A 14,435-nucleotide genomic window follows, 5' to 3' on the forward strand; every position below is an offset into this window, starting at 1 on the left:
TCTGGTCCCTGTGAGTCTGCAGGAGACGAGACGTGTGGCGTTCCGGCGCAGATAGCTTGATCTAGCAGGTCGGAGCGGGGAGGATTCGAAATGGGAGGACAAAGGGTAGAGAGGCCTCTCCTCTGTGTGTTTATATGTCCGGTTCGTCGCACTCTTCGAGCGTTTTTCTGCGCCACGCCCCGACATCATTGTGGAACGAACGACACTTGTCACGAATTGCGCCGCCGGGAGACGGACGGCGCTTGACTGATTGGCATCATGGCGGCACAAGTGCTTGGCTTCACCGAGATGATGGTAAGACGACCCGATTGAGACCCCCCGCTTCTCCGGAGACCCGTCCGGGTACCACGGTAGCTGATCTTCGGGAGCCGTCTTACCCTCCGTTGCATCGGTCGCTCGGATATCGCGGTGCTAATGCGACTCTCTCTAGATCCTCATCTGGGTGTCGTGGTTCGTCGCCTTTGGCATGACAATCTTCCGCGGTACCTCTCAGTGGATGCTGCAGCGACGGCTTCACGCGGATGACTACTTCATCTTCGCTGGGCTGGTCACGTTGACGGCTTTGAGCGCTGTCATTACGAGCATGTTGCCGCAGTTCTATCTCTCTGGGGAGTACACCAAGGCCGCGGCCAAGGACCCCTTGACTCCTCTGCCGTTGCCGGTGGACGAGTTTATGGCAAGGACCGTTGCGTCGCTCAAGATGATGTTTTCCCAGATGCTGCTCTTCTGGACGACACTGTGGGCAGGTGCGATTTTCTGAGTTATCGGTATCTCTCGTTATATGAAGCTGATCCCGAATTGCTACAGCCAAGTTCTCCATCCTCTTTTTCGTCCGGCGGCTCATCATCGGGTTGCCCAACTACATCCGGGCGTGGTGGGTATGTTTTACTGCAGTTCTGTTGCTGTATCTCGCGTGCATGCTGTCCAACTTCTTGACTTGCACGCCGTTGGACAAGTACTGGAGCACAAGTAAGCCACGCATGATTCCCAAGTACCACCAGCGACGCACACTGACACTCCGGAAACCCAGCTGGATGCAGTGCCCCAGAAGACCTCGTGCGGGCCGATGCCTCCATCAAGTTCGCAACCAGCGCCGACATCGCTGCCGACATCTTCAGTCAGTCCACCTCTCACCATCCCTCTCCTCATCAACTAACCCAAACTCGCGCCAACCAGTCATGATCCTCCCCCTCAACCTCCTCCGCAAACTCACCACATCCCGCACCCACAAACTCGGCCTCGTCGTGCTCTTCTCCCTCGGCGCCATCATCATCGCCTTCGCCCTCGTCCGCCTCGCGCAAGTAACCAAAGCCACAAGCGACACCGCTAAAGACCCCACGACCGTCGCCAACGGGCCGGTGCTCCTGAGCATGTGGAGCCACGTCGAGTCCACCGTCAGCATCATCGTCGCCACGTTGCCCGCGTTCCGTTTCCTGCTGAGCAAGAACCGCAACGCGACGCGGCAGGCGCCGTCCAAGTACGCTGGCCAGACCATCGGCGGGTCGAGCATGTCGTTGAGGTCCAGGAGGTGGCAGAGAGGCGGGGAGCGCTTGAACGGCGGGGAGAGCGATGGTTCGGTGCTGGATAGCGAGACGGAGCTGCGGCCGGTGAGGGGTATTCACAAGGAGGTTGAGTATGTAGTCGAGCCGGTGCCGGGGGTGTCTGCTTCTGGAGAGAACAAGCGGAGAACGCAGGAGCTTTTTGCATGATCTTTATGGTAAATGTGGTACTGCCGGGCTGTTATCTACAATCTTTGATACCATCCTCGTTCGTCTTGTCTCAAATTTCTCGACTAACAAGCGCGGCCATTACTATTCGCGTGCCCTTACTCCGCATTGCGAGACCGAGAATCCCCCCCCCCCCCCCATGATTCCTTCGGCAACTCTCTGGAACATGAAGCGGACTTGTTCTTGTAACACTTAAAGCTACCAGCCTTGTCGTTCATTTTCTGCAGCGAGTACGTTCCCGGGGCGTAGATGTCTGCAGTGCTTCCACCGCCGCATGAGCTTCTACTACGGAGCCAATTTATTTCCCCGTCAGAGTAATCTGGCAGCCAAAAAGGTGCGCATCCAGGCGTTAGACTGCGAAAGAAAATGTTAGAGGATCATGTTACTATAATTATACGCTGAATGCCTTGAAAGAAATTACAAGCTAAGTAAGTCATCAATTTAGCTCTATGGTGAGCGTAAGGCTGTTGTCGGTGCGACCAGGCTCTCGCCTCTATGAATATTTTCCAAACGACCTCATTGCTTCCTAGCCTGGAATGTATCTCTTGCGGTCTTCCTATCTCTTTCCATGGTCATTCTTTCTTTCTGGTGTTGTCGTATGCGGACGGGCTGGTGCGGAGAGAGGTAAGCACAATCACGGCGGTGTAGAGTTCTCGGTTTTGACAGTCGGACCAGTCGGTGTGGGACTTCTCGGTGGGGCTCGCAGTCTTATGAGCACTCGGTTCGCCAGGTCTATATCTTCTTGGCTGCCGTTTTCTTCTTGGCTGTCGCTGTCTTCTTTGCTGTCTGCGTCTTCTTGGCTGGTGTCATCTTGACTGCCATCGAGGTCTGCCTGCTTGTCCTGGAGACTGTCCATTCTGACTCTCTTTCTGCAGAAATTGTCAGTATAAGGAGATTGTTGAGTAGAAGAGATGATTATTCGATGACTTACAGTGTCATGAGAGTCTGGAGGTCTTCCTCCGCGTGCCTAAGATTCCTTTTATTGAAGAACTTGCTGTGATCCGAGGATGTGAAAGCCCCTTTACTGTCCTGTATGATCCACCTGTAGCGGTTGACTGCCTTTTGAGCATGCTCGACAGCCTTATTGATGTCTTGAGACTTGGAGAGGAGCACGTGCAAGACAGCCTTGTGAGTTGCAGGCAGTCCCGGCTCCTCCTGGAGTATGTTTTCGGCCAGGTCAAGGGCTTCGTCAAGCTTGTCTTGAGCATAAAGGCCCCAGGCTTGGTCACATCTGATGGCAAGTTCCTTGAGTATTTTGTCGTATTCGGTCTCGAAATGCGACATGATGGGGATATTGTATTGTAACACTCGAATGGCGAGGACAACCGAGGACGAGGGCAAGGTCGAACGATAATTGAGATGGATGATGGATAGAGGAGAATCGATCAATGTTAGACTCCAAAAAGCGCGGTCTGGTTTCAAAAGTAATCGTGAAGTTGACCTTGTAGTCAAATAGCTGGAAAGCTTTCGTAGTTGAACACGGGCTGAATGTTGCGGAAGAAAAGAAGTTGGTAGGTTGAAGTGGGTGGAGGTGAGTAGAGGCACCCCGGTGTCATTCGATATTGATTGCCTTCAGTCTCGTACTTGCATGAGGCAAGAGGCATTCGAGCGCGACTATCTCTTGGTCGTGACAACAACGCCACAACCGACCGTGTGTTCTGTAATTTGGCTGATGGATGGCCTACACCTTCTTCGTACGTCGAAATCGAGCAAGATTTGGAAACAGGGAACGGCCGCCCCTCCAGTTCCACGCGCGGCTTCCAACATTGCCCTTTCCTCTTCTTTGCTTGTACACGCTCATTCTCACTTTCTTCTCCTCACTCGACCTTGCTTCACTGCATCCTGCCTCAGCCGCATGTCGCTGTCGACAACCTTCATCCCAGGGCCCCTTTCTCTCCTTCTCTAATACTTTTCTCTCACGATTGGGTCTCATTGCCAAGTCATCAGTGTGTCCTTGCGCGAGGCAACTTTCATATTTGATGTACGTCATCCTCTCGTATTCTCTACATCTAGATATTATTCTCATAAGCCATCAAGAGTCGAGCTGGTTCCTTCCAAGCGACTGTCATAGGGCATGCCGCTCAGGGCCCCCTCTGATTCCAGGAAAATGCAACCAAGTAACGCCGTCGCCTCTTACAAGAAGCGCCCCCATCATTAGAGTCTATGATTAAGAGAGATATAAAAGTCCTCCAACAATTCGGCACATTGGTATCTGTAAACGACAGGAAACACATGCAAGCTATCAAAACACACAAAACGTTTTCTCCCTGCTCGTGTCGCTTCTCTAAGCGGCACCGGAGAGGTTCGCGGTGTTGAGCTTGCCCCATCTTGAACCCAGGGAGATGAGGAATGAGACACCCGCGCCGGCGATGGCAATGGCGAAGGTGACCTTGAGACCGTCCATGTAGGCGTGGATGATGCCCGGGACGGCATCGGCCGGGAAGGCGTTGCGGATCTCGGTGGCGCCGGTCAGGGCAACGAGGTTGGGGTCAACGCTGGGGGCGTACACCGCGACCTTCTTGAGGACGGTGACGAGGAAGCCTGACTGCGCGCCAGCTACGAAGAAGGCTCCGCCGACGGTTTGGAAGACTAGGATGGTTGTTAGATGAAGGTCCATGAACAATTGGGGGATGTAAAGGATCACTTACAAAGCAGAATGGCAGTAGAGGACGCCATGTCGGTCTCGGAAACCGTACCCTGGACCGCGATGATGGGAACCTGGAATGCAGCGCCCCAGGCGAGACCGGCGAGAACCTGGTAGCCGATCCACTTGTCGCTGCCCGTGCCGATGTCCAAGGTGTAGAGAAGACCGGCACCGACCGTCGCGACGGCGCCGCCGACAACCATGATTGGTGCGTAGATACCCGTGGCAGAGATGGAGATACCAGATGCAATCGTGGCAATGGTAACGGCGATGATGATGGGCAGGTTGCGCACACCGGACTCCGTGGGAGTGGCGTTGTCGACAGACTGGAAGTAGATTGGGAGGTAGTAAACTAGCACGAAGTACGAGCCGGCGAAGAAGAAGGCATATGCCGAGGAAATGTAGATGGTCCTGTCCTTGATGAGACGAGGGGCAATCATGGAACGCTCACCCTGGTACCATTCCAGGATGATGAACGCGACAATGATCAGCCCGAATCCAACAAAGAGGCCGATGATGGTGGATGAGTTCCACGGGTGAGTGCTTCCACCCCACTGGAGGGCGAGAAGGAAGGCAATGGTGCCGCCCATGATCAGGGAGGTGCCGATCAGGTCCATCTGGAGGAACTTCTCGAGCGCACTAGCCTTCTGGGGCACGGCCTGGGGTGGCGTGTGGAAGAAGAAGAGGATGATGGCCGCGCCGAGACCTCCAACGGGCAAGTTGATGTAGAAGCACCATCTCCAGCTCACGTGGTCAGTGAAAGCACCACCGATCAAGGGGCCGATGACTGAAGCCAAGCCGTAGGAGGCACCGATGATGCCGGTGAACGTCGGGCGTTTGTCGGGCGGGGCCGAGAAGCCGATGATCGTGTAAGCTCCGGAGCCGATACCTGCCGCGCCTACACCTGCAATGGCACGGCCGACGATGAGAGCAACGGAGTTCGGGGCGACGGCGCAGATGAGACTGCCAAGTTCAAAGATGAAGATGGAGAGGAGGAACGACCACTTGAGTGGGAAGTACTTGTAAGCCTTGCCCCCTGTTATATGGTTAGTATCGTGAAACTCAGGGAGAAGGGATGCTGCTGGAAGCAATGGAACTTACATGTTGACTGGAAGGCGGCAACACACATGAAGAAGGCAGCGCCGTACCATGATACTTGGTCGAGACCCTTGAATTCGTCGGTAATCTTGGGGATGGCGGTTGCGACAATCGTCATATCAAGGGCGATGAGGAAAATGCTGAGAACGAGGGCGAAGACGATGAGGCCGAGGGCGAATCCGGAGGGATACTCGGCGTTGGCCGGCTCCTGAGGCTGCACCTCGCCGGCCTCCTCATCGGTTCCGGTGCCGGCCTCCTCCTTCTTTTCAACGGTGCCCTCCCCGGCGAGGACTGATGGTGATGGGCTGGTGGTTTCTCCCTCCTTGTCACTTCCCACTCGCTGTGAGCGGTCCCGGGGGGTTACCAGAGTGCTGGTTGTGGACGTCATTGCGACGATAGTCTCGATGGATACTCGGCGTGTACTGAAGTTCGATGTGAATGGCGATCCGTACTTGTTGGATTCTCGGTCGAGAGAGACGTCGAGCTTGTCGAGGTTAAGGTTGAATGTCTCTGGCGTGCGTGCCACAAGATGGACCCAGACGGGAATCCGGGGGGGAGACCGGGAGGCTTTATGTATGCGAAAGAAACGCCATGAGCAGATAGAGCACCGATTTTAGACCGGACTTTGGGGGGACGTTGAACCCGGCGCCCGGACGAGGGACAGTAGTGGGAAGAGACGGAAGTACCTTGGGATGCTCACTCTCTGGATGCAGACAAGAACAAGCTGACGGCGGGCCAATCCTCCGCTGCGCACATCCCATCTCACACGGCGGAGACATTCTTTTGACGCGATGGCTCATCGTGTATGGTGCAAGACCTAAGCCTTGGGTACCATGTTACAATAGCATAACGGTAACGGGGATGTTAGACCCGGCGCGGTGGATGGTGGGAAACCGATTTACGAAGGATGCGTTAGGCCGGGACGGTACGACAGTACAACACGAATGTGGTGTGGGTGTGTGTGTGCGTGTGAGTCTTGGCCAGGTGTGTTGGGACGGCGTCATTGGTAAGCCCTATCGACGGGTATACACCGAAGACCGATGTAGAGAGGTAGAATGAGAGAGGGCCTGATGAGCGCCTATCAGCAAGACTTGGGCGTTGCTGCTTGGTAACCACGACATCCAATCTCCGCCCGCGTGCCCCGTGTTGTGAATGTGTGGTTGTGAGTATGAGTCCCCCCTTGCCTTGCCGCGCAGCACCTCATCTCAGTCTTACATGGCTCACTGGACGTAGATCTGGAATGTTCCGAAAAGTCCGCGTAGCATCCCTTGCCCTTCTTCTGAGGCTCTCCTACCTACCCAAGTCCCCAGTCTCGTGCAGCAAGGAATCTTACGGTACCTGCTGGCAGAAACCCCCTGTCTGATAATCCTGATGGGCTCCTGCGGGCAGGGTAGCTGCTGCAGTACCGGTTCCGCCGACTCGGTGGAAGAAAGAAGTGGGACATAAGGTAATCCATCCCAAATTCCCCCGAGACGCCCAAAGAAAGAACGGTGCTCGGCGGAGTTTGCGTGAAAGGGAGTTAAGCGGCGGAGGGAGTCAGACCCGACGGCACTTTTTGGGGTCGATCCGTGGACTAATTGGAGCGCGCTTGCGAGCGGATTGCGCCTTGGGTTCGTTGACTTTGCGTCCACTTGGGGATAGCTCGATGTTTCACTGGCACTCTCTTTTAGGGGGGCGTAAGACTGCAGACGGATAAGGCTGCGCTTGTTGCCCGTCTGATGCGCGCCACATCATCAGAACAAGATACGGCACTGAGCGCCTCGTCGCACTTCGGACGAATAGCTCTCTCGCATGCTGAGGCCTGATTTGATTTGTAAAGGGCGGCCGTGTGCGCCGCTCGGTACGTGACGCTTCGCCTGCCGATGACTACTGTCTACTGGCACTGCGGACTTTTGCGGGCCAATATCCGACGACCTGCGGAGGATAAAACTTGGAGTGGAATAAGTCAACAACATTGATTTAGGCTGTTTAAGCTTAGGGCTAGGGGAGTGAAAAGATGGTGTCGTTCGCTCATCAACAGGAAGTGGAGTCGACCCTGGATCTGACAAGAGGGTGGATGAACGTCTCCATCGAGTAAGGTTGTTGGCCATGGAACATCGTTGTTTGTTTGTTCTTGTCTCCGCATGCAAGAAATCCGAGTCTGCCCGCTAGTCATCTCGACTGGCAGGCAGCCGTGATGGCAGTGCTCGGCCGGGATCGTCGCGTCCCACGAGAAATAAGGAAAAAGGAGGATTTCGTACAATGGGCGAATAGCAAACGGCGCTGGCACGAGATGCTTGAGTAAGCTGAGGACGCCAGAAGCTGATGGCATGAATCACTCGGCCATCAGGGCACGGGACAAGGGGGGAGGGCCATCACGAGTGGCTTGACGCTGCGGTCTAAGGTCAGAGCGAAGTCAAATTTGAGCCACTGATTCACCATAATGCCTGCTCGACCCGGAAATAGGAGATAGTCGGGGGCCAACGCCATTGGGGGCCCTAACGGCACGGCAGACACAGACGAGGAACCAGGAAAACAAATGGTGCCAGACCACGGATGTATGCCCGTCTCAAGAGTCCGAGAACCCGCCTGGTCGGGTAAGAGTTAAGGGTTATGTTGATGTGGGGATAGACACAGAGAGAGATAGGATGGGAATGAGGATGTTGCCAAGGGGGCTCTCTGTCTTTCGGCGACTTTTCTCGTGCCAATGTTGCCGTCGCACGTGTCAGTCAGATTGCCGCGTCCAGATTTACGAGAGATGCAGGTGAGAGAGAGATTATGTAAGGAGGATGGCCTTTGGGGGAAGACTAGGGAAGATTAGGACTCACGCTAGAGAGCGGGATGCTAAGGATGCTTAGTGAGGCAAGACAGTTGAGAGAGAAAGTGGAAAGTGCAGGTACCGTAAATCCCGAGTCTTGGGGTTGCACGGGTCGTAAATCTGCCCAGCCTGCCCTACACACCAGGGACACGCCCAATTAGGTTGGCTTCAGGTGGATGGTTGGATGGGAATTGTAAAAGATGCACCCTTGGCGGAAGCCCGCCAGCACATACGGATACACCATGCCCGATTCCCATGTGCCTGATTACCAATCCCCGGCCTCCGGCCCCCGTCCCGGACCAGCCAATTCGTGTCCCTGGTTTCTGTGTTTATCAATCTGACATTCCCGTCTCAGCACAAGATTTGCCCGTTCGCATCCAGAGACATGCAACTGGTAGACTGCTGTAACAGGTTTCACTTGTGGGCGTTCTTGCGTACATGACTGCAGATGTCGAGTCATCGCTTTCCGAAGAATCCCATCTGTGCTACCCATTCAAGCTTACGTGGGACCGAGCACGCTCCGTCGCCCCCATGATGGATCCGACCCGGACCGGCTCCTTCGGTGCTTCGGTCGCTCGGCCGCTTCGCCCGCTTTTCCCGTCTATTTCTGGGACGAACGGTGCAACTCCAGGTTGCCTTGCAGATACCACGTACTTGACACCATGGAATCAGGCTTCCATCCGATATCCCAGTAAGTGGTTAGAATAAGATATAAAGCCTGGATCCCTCATCCCCATCCGTGGGCGAATCCGGGGCAGCGTGGTTCTTCTTTTTAGTGAGCTCCTTCGTCTTCGTCTGAACCGTGAGTACAGAGTCGAAAAGAGCCGGCATCCCAGTGGATGCCACAATGCCTGCTGTCCAACCCTAAAATGACTTCATTGTCTGGCTTGGCCATTGCTCATCTCGGACCGTTTAGTCCACCCAGGTTACCTCTTTTTTGCCGTCGGAGTCATTCGCAAGAAGCCAAGCTCTGTTGTCCTCCCCCTTCGCTCCTCCCTCGCGGCATGGTATCTCGACAGGCCCCTTATCTGGTGCTCGTCAGTTTCACTTGTTTTGCAGTCTATTGGTTCCGCGATATCCGGCTGACGCCCAGCGGCTCATTGGACGTGCAAAGTGCCTCCCTCGAGTATCTAGCCGCCTCACATCATCCTGTCCAACGTGGCGGATGGAACCAGACGTCTGACGTGAGACGGAGACATCAGCAAAACGGTGAGGATTTTCCCGGTGCCTGGGATGCGTTTCATTGGGTTAGAATCTCACCTCAGAGCGGGAGTGAGTTGGGCTAGAGACTTGTTTGGGACGAAGGATTGCCTCGATAGACCAGTAGCACTGCACGCACTGTGAAGAACATCGAAATTAACGGTGTGGTGCTGTAATTGACACCACTGTAAATGCAGCACACGGTGCATTCTTCCGGCTGCACGGTGTTTGATAGGCAACTGCTGTTTTTTCCACCTTCCGCTATCAAACAAACCCATTCAGGCTGCAACTGCAACACCACATCAACCGTCGCGACCTCTCCTCCCATCCGACGAGGGTGATCGCACTTCGGAAGCGATGGGAGACGCTGCGCCACACCCAAAGTCCATCCTGCGAGGACACAAGGCCCAGGTACATGCACTTGCCTTCGTCCGCGGCAATGAGCGTCTGGCCAGCGGTGATGCTGAGGGCTTCGTCGTCCTTTGGGACCTCACCACCAGGCGGCCGACTGTCGTTTGGAGACCGCACGAGAACGCCATTCTCGGCATCCAGGCGTGGGGACACGATCGTATAATTACGTGAGTGTCTTTTTGAAGAACCGCGGTGCGTGCGATTCTCTGACACTCTCCCAGCCACGGTCGCGATCACAGGCTGGTCGTCTGGCAGCTCGGCCGCGACGATGAGGTTCGTCTCAGTCAGAAGCTACCTCTCGACGAGGCGCCAGAGTCTAGACCACAGCCACAAATTCTTCACACCATTGACGTCAACACGATGAATTTCTGCTCATTCGCATCCTGTGTGCCACGAACCGGCGACGGGTCCGAGACCACGGGCATGCTGCTAGCGGTGCCCAACACCCTAGCCTCGGAATCGGTGAGTCCCCTCGCCCTCTATCTCCGGCTCTAAAGCCCGGCTCTGCCCAGCCCATCTCGCTGCCCTGCATGAGAATCGTCCCGGACCCTAACCCGACGGCCGCGGGCGCAGGTCGACGTCTACGAGTTACCATCGCATAAGCGACTGCACACGGTGAAAGCCAGTGATAAGAACGGTATGGTCATGGCCCTGGCCCTGCTGTACGTCGACGGAGCCGAGTCTGCAGGCTCATCGTCTGCCAATCGCGGTGTCCTCACCCTCGTTGCCGCCTACGAGAACGGCTTGGCAACGGTCCTGCAGCTCGCCGCCGGCGGAACGTGGAACACCGTTTACTTGTCGAGGGTCCACCAGCAACCTGTCCTCTCCCTCGACGTCGCCGCGGATCGATCCTACTTTCTTACCTCCGGTGCGGACGCCGTCGTAGCGAAGCACCCCATCCCGCGCCCTAACTCCGGCGTGGACGACCAGTCCGTCGTACAGCAACCGGTTAAGATCTCAAACACCAAGCATTCAGGCCAACAAGGTTTGCGCGTCCGCGACGACGGTCGTATCTTTGCGACCGCAGGCTGGGATTCCACGGTACGCGTCTATTCATCAAAGACCCTGAAGGAGGTGGCGACCCTCAAGTGGCACCAAGTGGGATGCTATGCTGTCGCCCTCGCCAATGTCGGCGCCAGCACTACACACGGTCGGGATGCTCCAAGCGAGCAACAGCAGCAAGAAGAGGAGCCGCCCCGCGACCTCGTGTCCCGTTCAGGGCAGTTGAGCGTCAAGGACAGGCGCATTCTTCAAGCTCAATCCGCCCACTGGCTGGCTGCCGGGAGTAAGGACGGCAAGATTTCCTTGTGGGATATTTTCTGAGATGGTCGCATACAAACAAAAGAAGAAATTAACTGGCTTTCGCTGTGCCTTGAAGCGTGTCGTCATGGTAAGACCTACCGCTTAGCGCGATGACTAGGCCATGTCACCTCTGTCATCGCTTCTTGATATTGGTCTCTAGGCCTTACATCCGCGCAAGCAATCCTTTGGCGCCCGTTCAGTCGGCCCGCATTCCATCCCAAAGCAATTACCTTCAAGCTCGGTGCATCGCTGCTGCGCCGCCGACGCGCTACATCTAGGCAGCGGGGGAGAGGACCGCATCGGCAGCTCTCCTTAATGATCCTTTTTTAGTACCTCGCCCTATCAAGCCCGTCGGCTTGCCCTACAGCTCGCCGCTTTCGGTATACAATCGAATCAAACAAGAATTACATGGCTCAGAAACACTGCTTGTAAAGCCCGTGCGGCTCTCACCAAGGTCCCTTGTTAGCTGACGTGAGAGTATCGTGAGTGGGACGCTGCATCGTTGCATCCATCGTGCGCTGGACCGACGTCCCCTGTCCACGCAGGACTGTCGATGACTTAGGCCTCATTCAGCAACGACACGCTCCACGGTGGATGAGGACCGGCATGGGCAATCCGTCCGCGTCCGAACCCCGCGGTATTATCGCCATTTGTGGAGGGACCCTGGGCAAATGCGGGAGACCCTGGGACTTTTGGTTTGACGGTCCACAGATGCAATGTGACATCTCAGGCACCAACAGCATATAAAAGATCATCTTCCAGCTGCCCTTTCTTGCTGCTGATGGCCCCCATCTTCCCTCGTCTTCAGTCCTTCTCTCACAAGTCCTGATAAGCGCCTATCTAATCATCCAATCTCCAAACTCACCTCAAAATCCAGCCAAAATGTCAGTCATGGGCGAGGAATACAAGAACGTTGCCGCGCAGGGCATGAACGCCTACGCCGCGCCCTCGCTCTTCCAACCTCACAAGGCTCGCCAAGCCATCCGCGATGCCCACGAGAAGAAGATTCCCCCATTGATGTGCTACTATGCTGGCCTCAGCTCTCTTCCCATTACACGATTCCTCGCCCCCATGGGCTACGATGCCGTATGGATCGACTGGGAGCACACTTCCTGCAACGTTGAGACAATGACATCTGTAAGTTCACACTCATCCCCAAAGGCATATTAATCAACAACACTAACACAACTTAGATGGTCCACGAAGCCATCTTCATGAGCCAGGGCCGTACCATCCCCTTTGTTCGGTAAGTCCATCACTGCCCCTCCCCCACGCGCGGCCCGCCGCAACCTCAAGCATCCCTAGTGCTGACCCTCCTTCCTTCCAGCGTCCCCGGCCACGACCACGCCGCCATCGGCTACGCCCTCGACTGCGGCGCCTCCATCGTCGTCCCGCAGGTCGAGACGGTCGAGGAGGCCAAGCACGTCCTCTCGGCGGCCAAGTACGGCACCAAGCAGAACGGTACGCGCTCGGCGCCGCCCTTCCGGCTGATCCCCTTCCTCACCGACACGCCGTACGACCCCAAGTCGGACATTCACAAGTGCGTCAACAACCAGGCCGCCGTGATGATCCAGATCGAGACGGCGCAGGGCGTGCGCAACCTCGACGACATCCTGACGCAGTGCCCGGACATCGACGTCGTCTGGCTCGGCTCGCTCGACGCGCGCGTGAGCATGAACCTGCCGGCCAACATGGGCGGCCCGCAGGACGAGCCCGAGTGGCTCGAGATCCAGAAGCTCTTCTTCGAGACGATGGACAAGCACGACAAGCCGTACGCGGGCTTCGCGTTCGCGACGCCGCCGTACGGAAGCCCCGAGAAGCTGCAGGAGGCGGCGAAGCGCATGAGCTTGATCTCGATGTCGGCGGATGTGCTGCACCTCGGCATGATGGCGATCGACCTGCAGCAGGCGAAGCAGATTGTCGGGCCTGTCGGGCAGAAGAATGGGGAGAACGGCACGAACGGGAAGAAGAATGGGGAGAATGGAGAGAATGGCAAGTGAATTGCTGCCTGAATGATGAAGATTTCTGTTCTAAGATTTGAGCAGCTATACCCCTGAGACTAAACTAAGACGAATGATTTACGAAGACGCCTGGATACGAAGTGAAGATGACTTGGGCTGAGATGGTTACCACTACATACTCATGAGCACAATAGACATGGTCAATCAACCTGCTCTTGCGCAGCTTCTGAAAGTGATCAAAAATGTATTGACCACTGGGCCATCTTCCCATTTCCCGCGAATGTCAGTGTCATTAATCTAGTTCTACTTGGCGATGCGACCTCACCACGAGACGAAGGGAAACCGTTCAACAGCCTACCATTCAACTTATGCAAGTCCAAAAACCATCTTCTCTATCATTTCTACTGATGAGTTTCAACACCAGTCCCAATCGAGAATGCTATTTGCTATCAGCGGCGGAAGCAGCGGCGTCTTCATGCAGGCAGCAAATTCGCCGACGATTCTCTCTTCACCGCTGCCCAAAGTTCCCATCAACGGTCAGCACCTGCCACATGTCTTCCGGGGCACATCGGAGACAATCTGGGAGGGGCGGTAGACGGATGCTACTTTCTGTATCCTCGAGTGGAAAGAGACAGTCGCGCTGACATGCAGCTCGCCGGGTAAAAGCTTGGCTTACACAACTAGCAGGAACCTCCTTCCGATCAGGTCATAACCCATGGGGTTGTCGCACCATCTCCTTCCTGCCAAATGCATTTACCCTTGATACCTACCTTCCGTAAGGTAACCGACGAAGGAACGTTCTTGGATTCGGGCAAGTGCAAAGCCTGGCACCTCCCTCACCCGGCCTGCGTCCTTTCCCGACATGCCGGCTGCTTCCTTCACGCCAGGAAAGAAGTTGCTCGATTCCGGCAACACCAGGCCCAGTGACTGCCTTTATGGAAAGACGTCCCTTCCCAGACGACGTCCCTGGGACATGAGGGTCACTGATTGCTGTCCCCCTCCCATGTCTATATAATCTCCAGACCATCTGCCTCAACCTCCATTTCTTCTTCTTTTGCACATCATGGACCGGATTCCCGAACCACGTCCCAAGCCGCGTCGGGTCCCTTCGCTCAAGAATGCTGGGGCCCTCGACCAAGTCCCGGCCATTGCACATTGGCTCGGGTGCCTGCAGACAGGGACTCGTCCTGTCTCGGGGCGGCACAATCTTTTGCTCCTCGATCACTGATCTTCTCATAGGACTTTGGGGGCCGGGGCCCATGGGCTGCGCGGGGCGCGGCCCACGACGTCGTCGT

The 14,435-nt window shown here is 55.8% G+C and overlaps 5 protein-coding genes across 5 annotated transcripts; 3 read left to right on the forward strand and 2 right to left on the reverse strand.

Annotated features, from left to right (window-relative positions):
• Positions 1-258: 258 nt before the first annotated feature.
• On the forward strand, positions 259-1,709 carry CGGC5_v004142 (uncharacterized protein; the record flags this gene model as incomplete). The annotated part of the gene is made up of 5 exons (XM_032033030.1): positions 259-294; positions 431-746; positions 808-969; positions 1,031-1,117; positions 1,177-1,709. The coding sequence occupies 5 exons, from the start codon at positions 259-261 to the stop codon at positions 1,707-1,709; spliced, it is 1,134 nt and encodes a 377-aa protein (XP_031887602.1).
• A 652-nt stretch (positions 1,710-2,361) lies between these two features.
• Positions 2,362-3,011, reverse strand: CGGC5_v004143 (uncharacterized protein; the record flags this gene model as incomplete). The annotated part of the gene is made up of 2 exons (XM_032033029.1): positions 2,362-2,596; positions 2,659-3,011. 2 exons carry the CDS (start codon positions 3,009-3,011, stop codon positions 2,362-2,364), a joined length of 588 nt encoding a protein of 195 aa, XP_031887601.1.
• A 1,000-nt stretch (positions 3,012-4,011) lies between these two features.
• On the reverse strand, positions 4,012-5,857 carry gsfJ (putative efflux pump gsfJ; the record flags this gene model as incomplete). The annotated part of the gene is made up of 3 exons (XM_032033027.1): positions 4,012-4,316; positions 4,376-5,407; positions 5,473-5,857. 3 exons carry the CDS (start codon positions 5,855-5,857, stop codon positions 4,012-4,014), a joined length of 1,722 nt encoding a protein of 573 aa, XP_031887758.1.
• A 3,966-nt stretch (positions 5,858-9,823) lies between these two features.
• On the forward strand, positions 9,824-11,200 carry asa1 (ASTRA-associated protein 1; the record flags this gene model as incomplete). Its single annotated transcript, XM_032033026.1, has 3 exons — positions 9,824-10,044; positions 10,099-10,339; positions 10,451-11,200. The coding sequence occupies 3 exons, from the start codon at positions 9,824-9,826 to the stop codon at positions 11,198-11,200; spliced, it is 1,212 nt and encodes a 403-aa protein (XP_031887759.1).
• An 861-nt stretch (positions 11,201-12,061) lies between these two features.
• On the forward strand, positions 12,062-13,179 carry hpcH-3 (4-hydroxy-2-oxo-heptane-1,7-dioate aldolase; the record flags this gene model as incomplete). The annotated part of the gene is made up of 3 exons (XM_032033025.2): positions 12,062-12,316; positions 12,373-12,425; positions 12,507-13,179. The coding sequence occupies 3 exons, from the start codon at positions 12,062-12,064 to the stop codon at positions 13,177-13,179; spliced, it is 981 nt and encodes a 326-aa protein (XP_031887764.2).
• Positions 13,180-14,435: the final 1,256 nt, after the last annotated feature.

This window comes from Colletotrichum fructicola (assembly GCF_000319635.2).
Source record: "Colletotrichum fructicola Nara gc5 chromosome Unknown KSG_Nara_v1_contig02, whole genome shotgun sequence".
Lineage (NCBI taxonomy): Eukaryota > Fungi > Ascomycota > Sordariomycetes > Glomerellales > Glomerellaceae > Colletotrichum > Colletotrichum fructicola.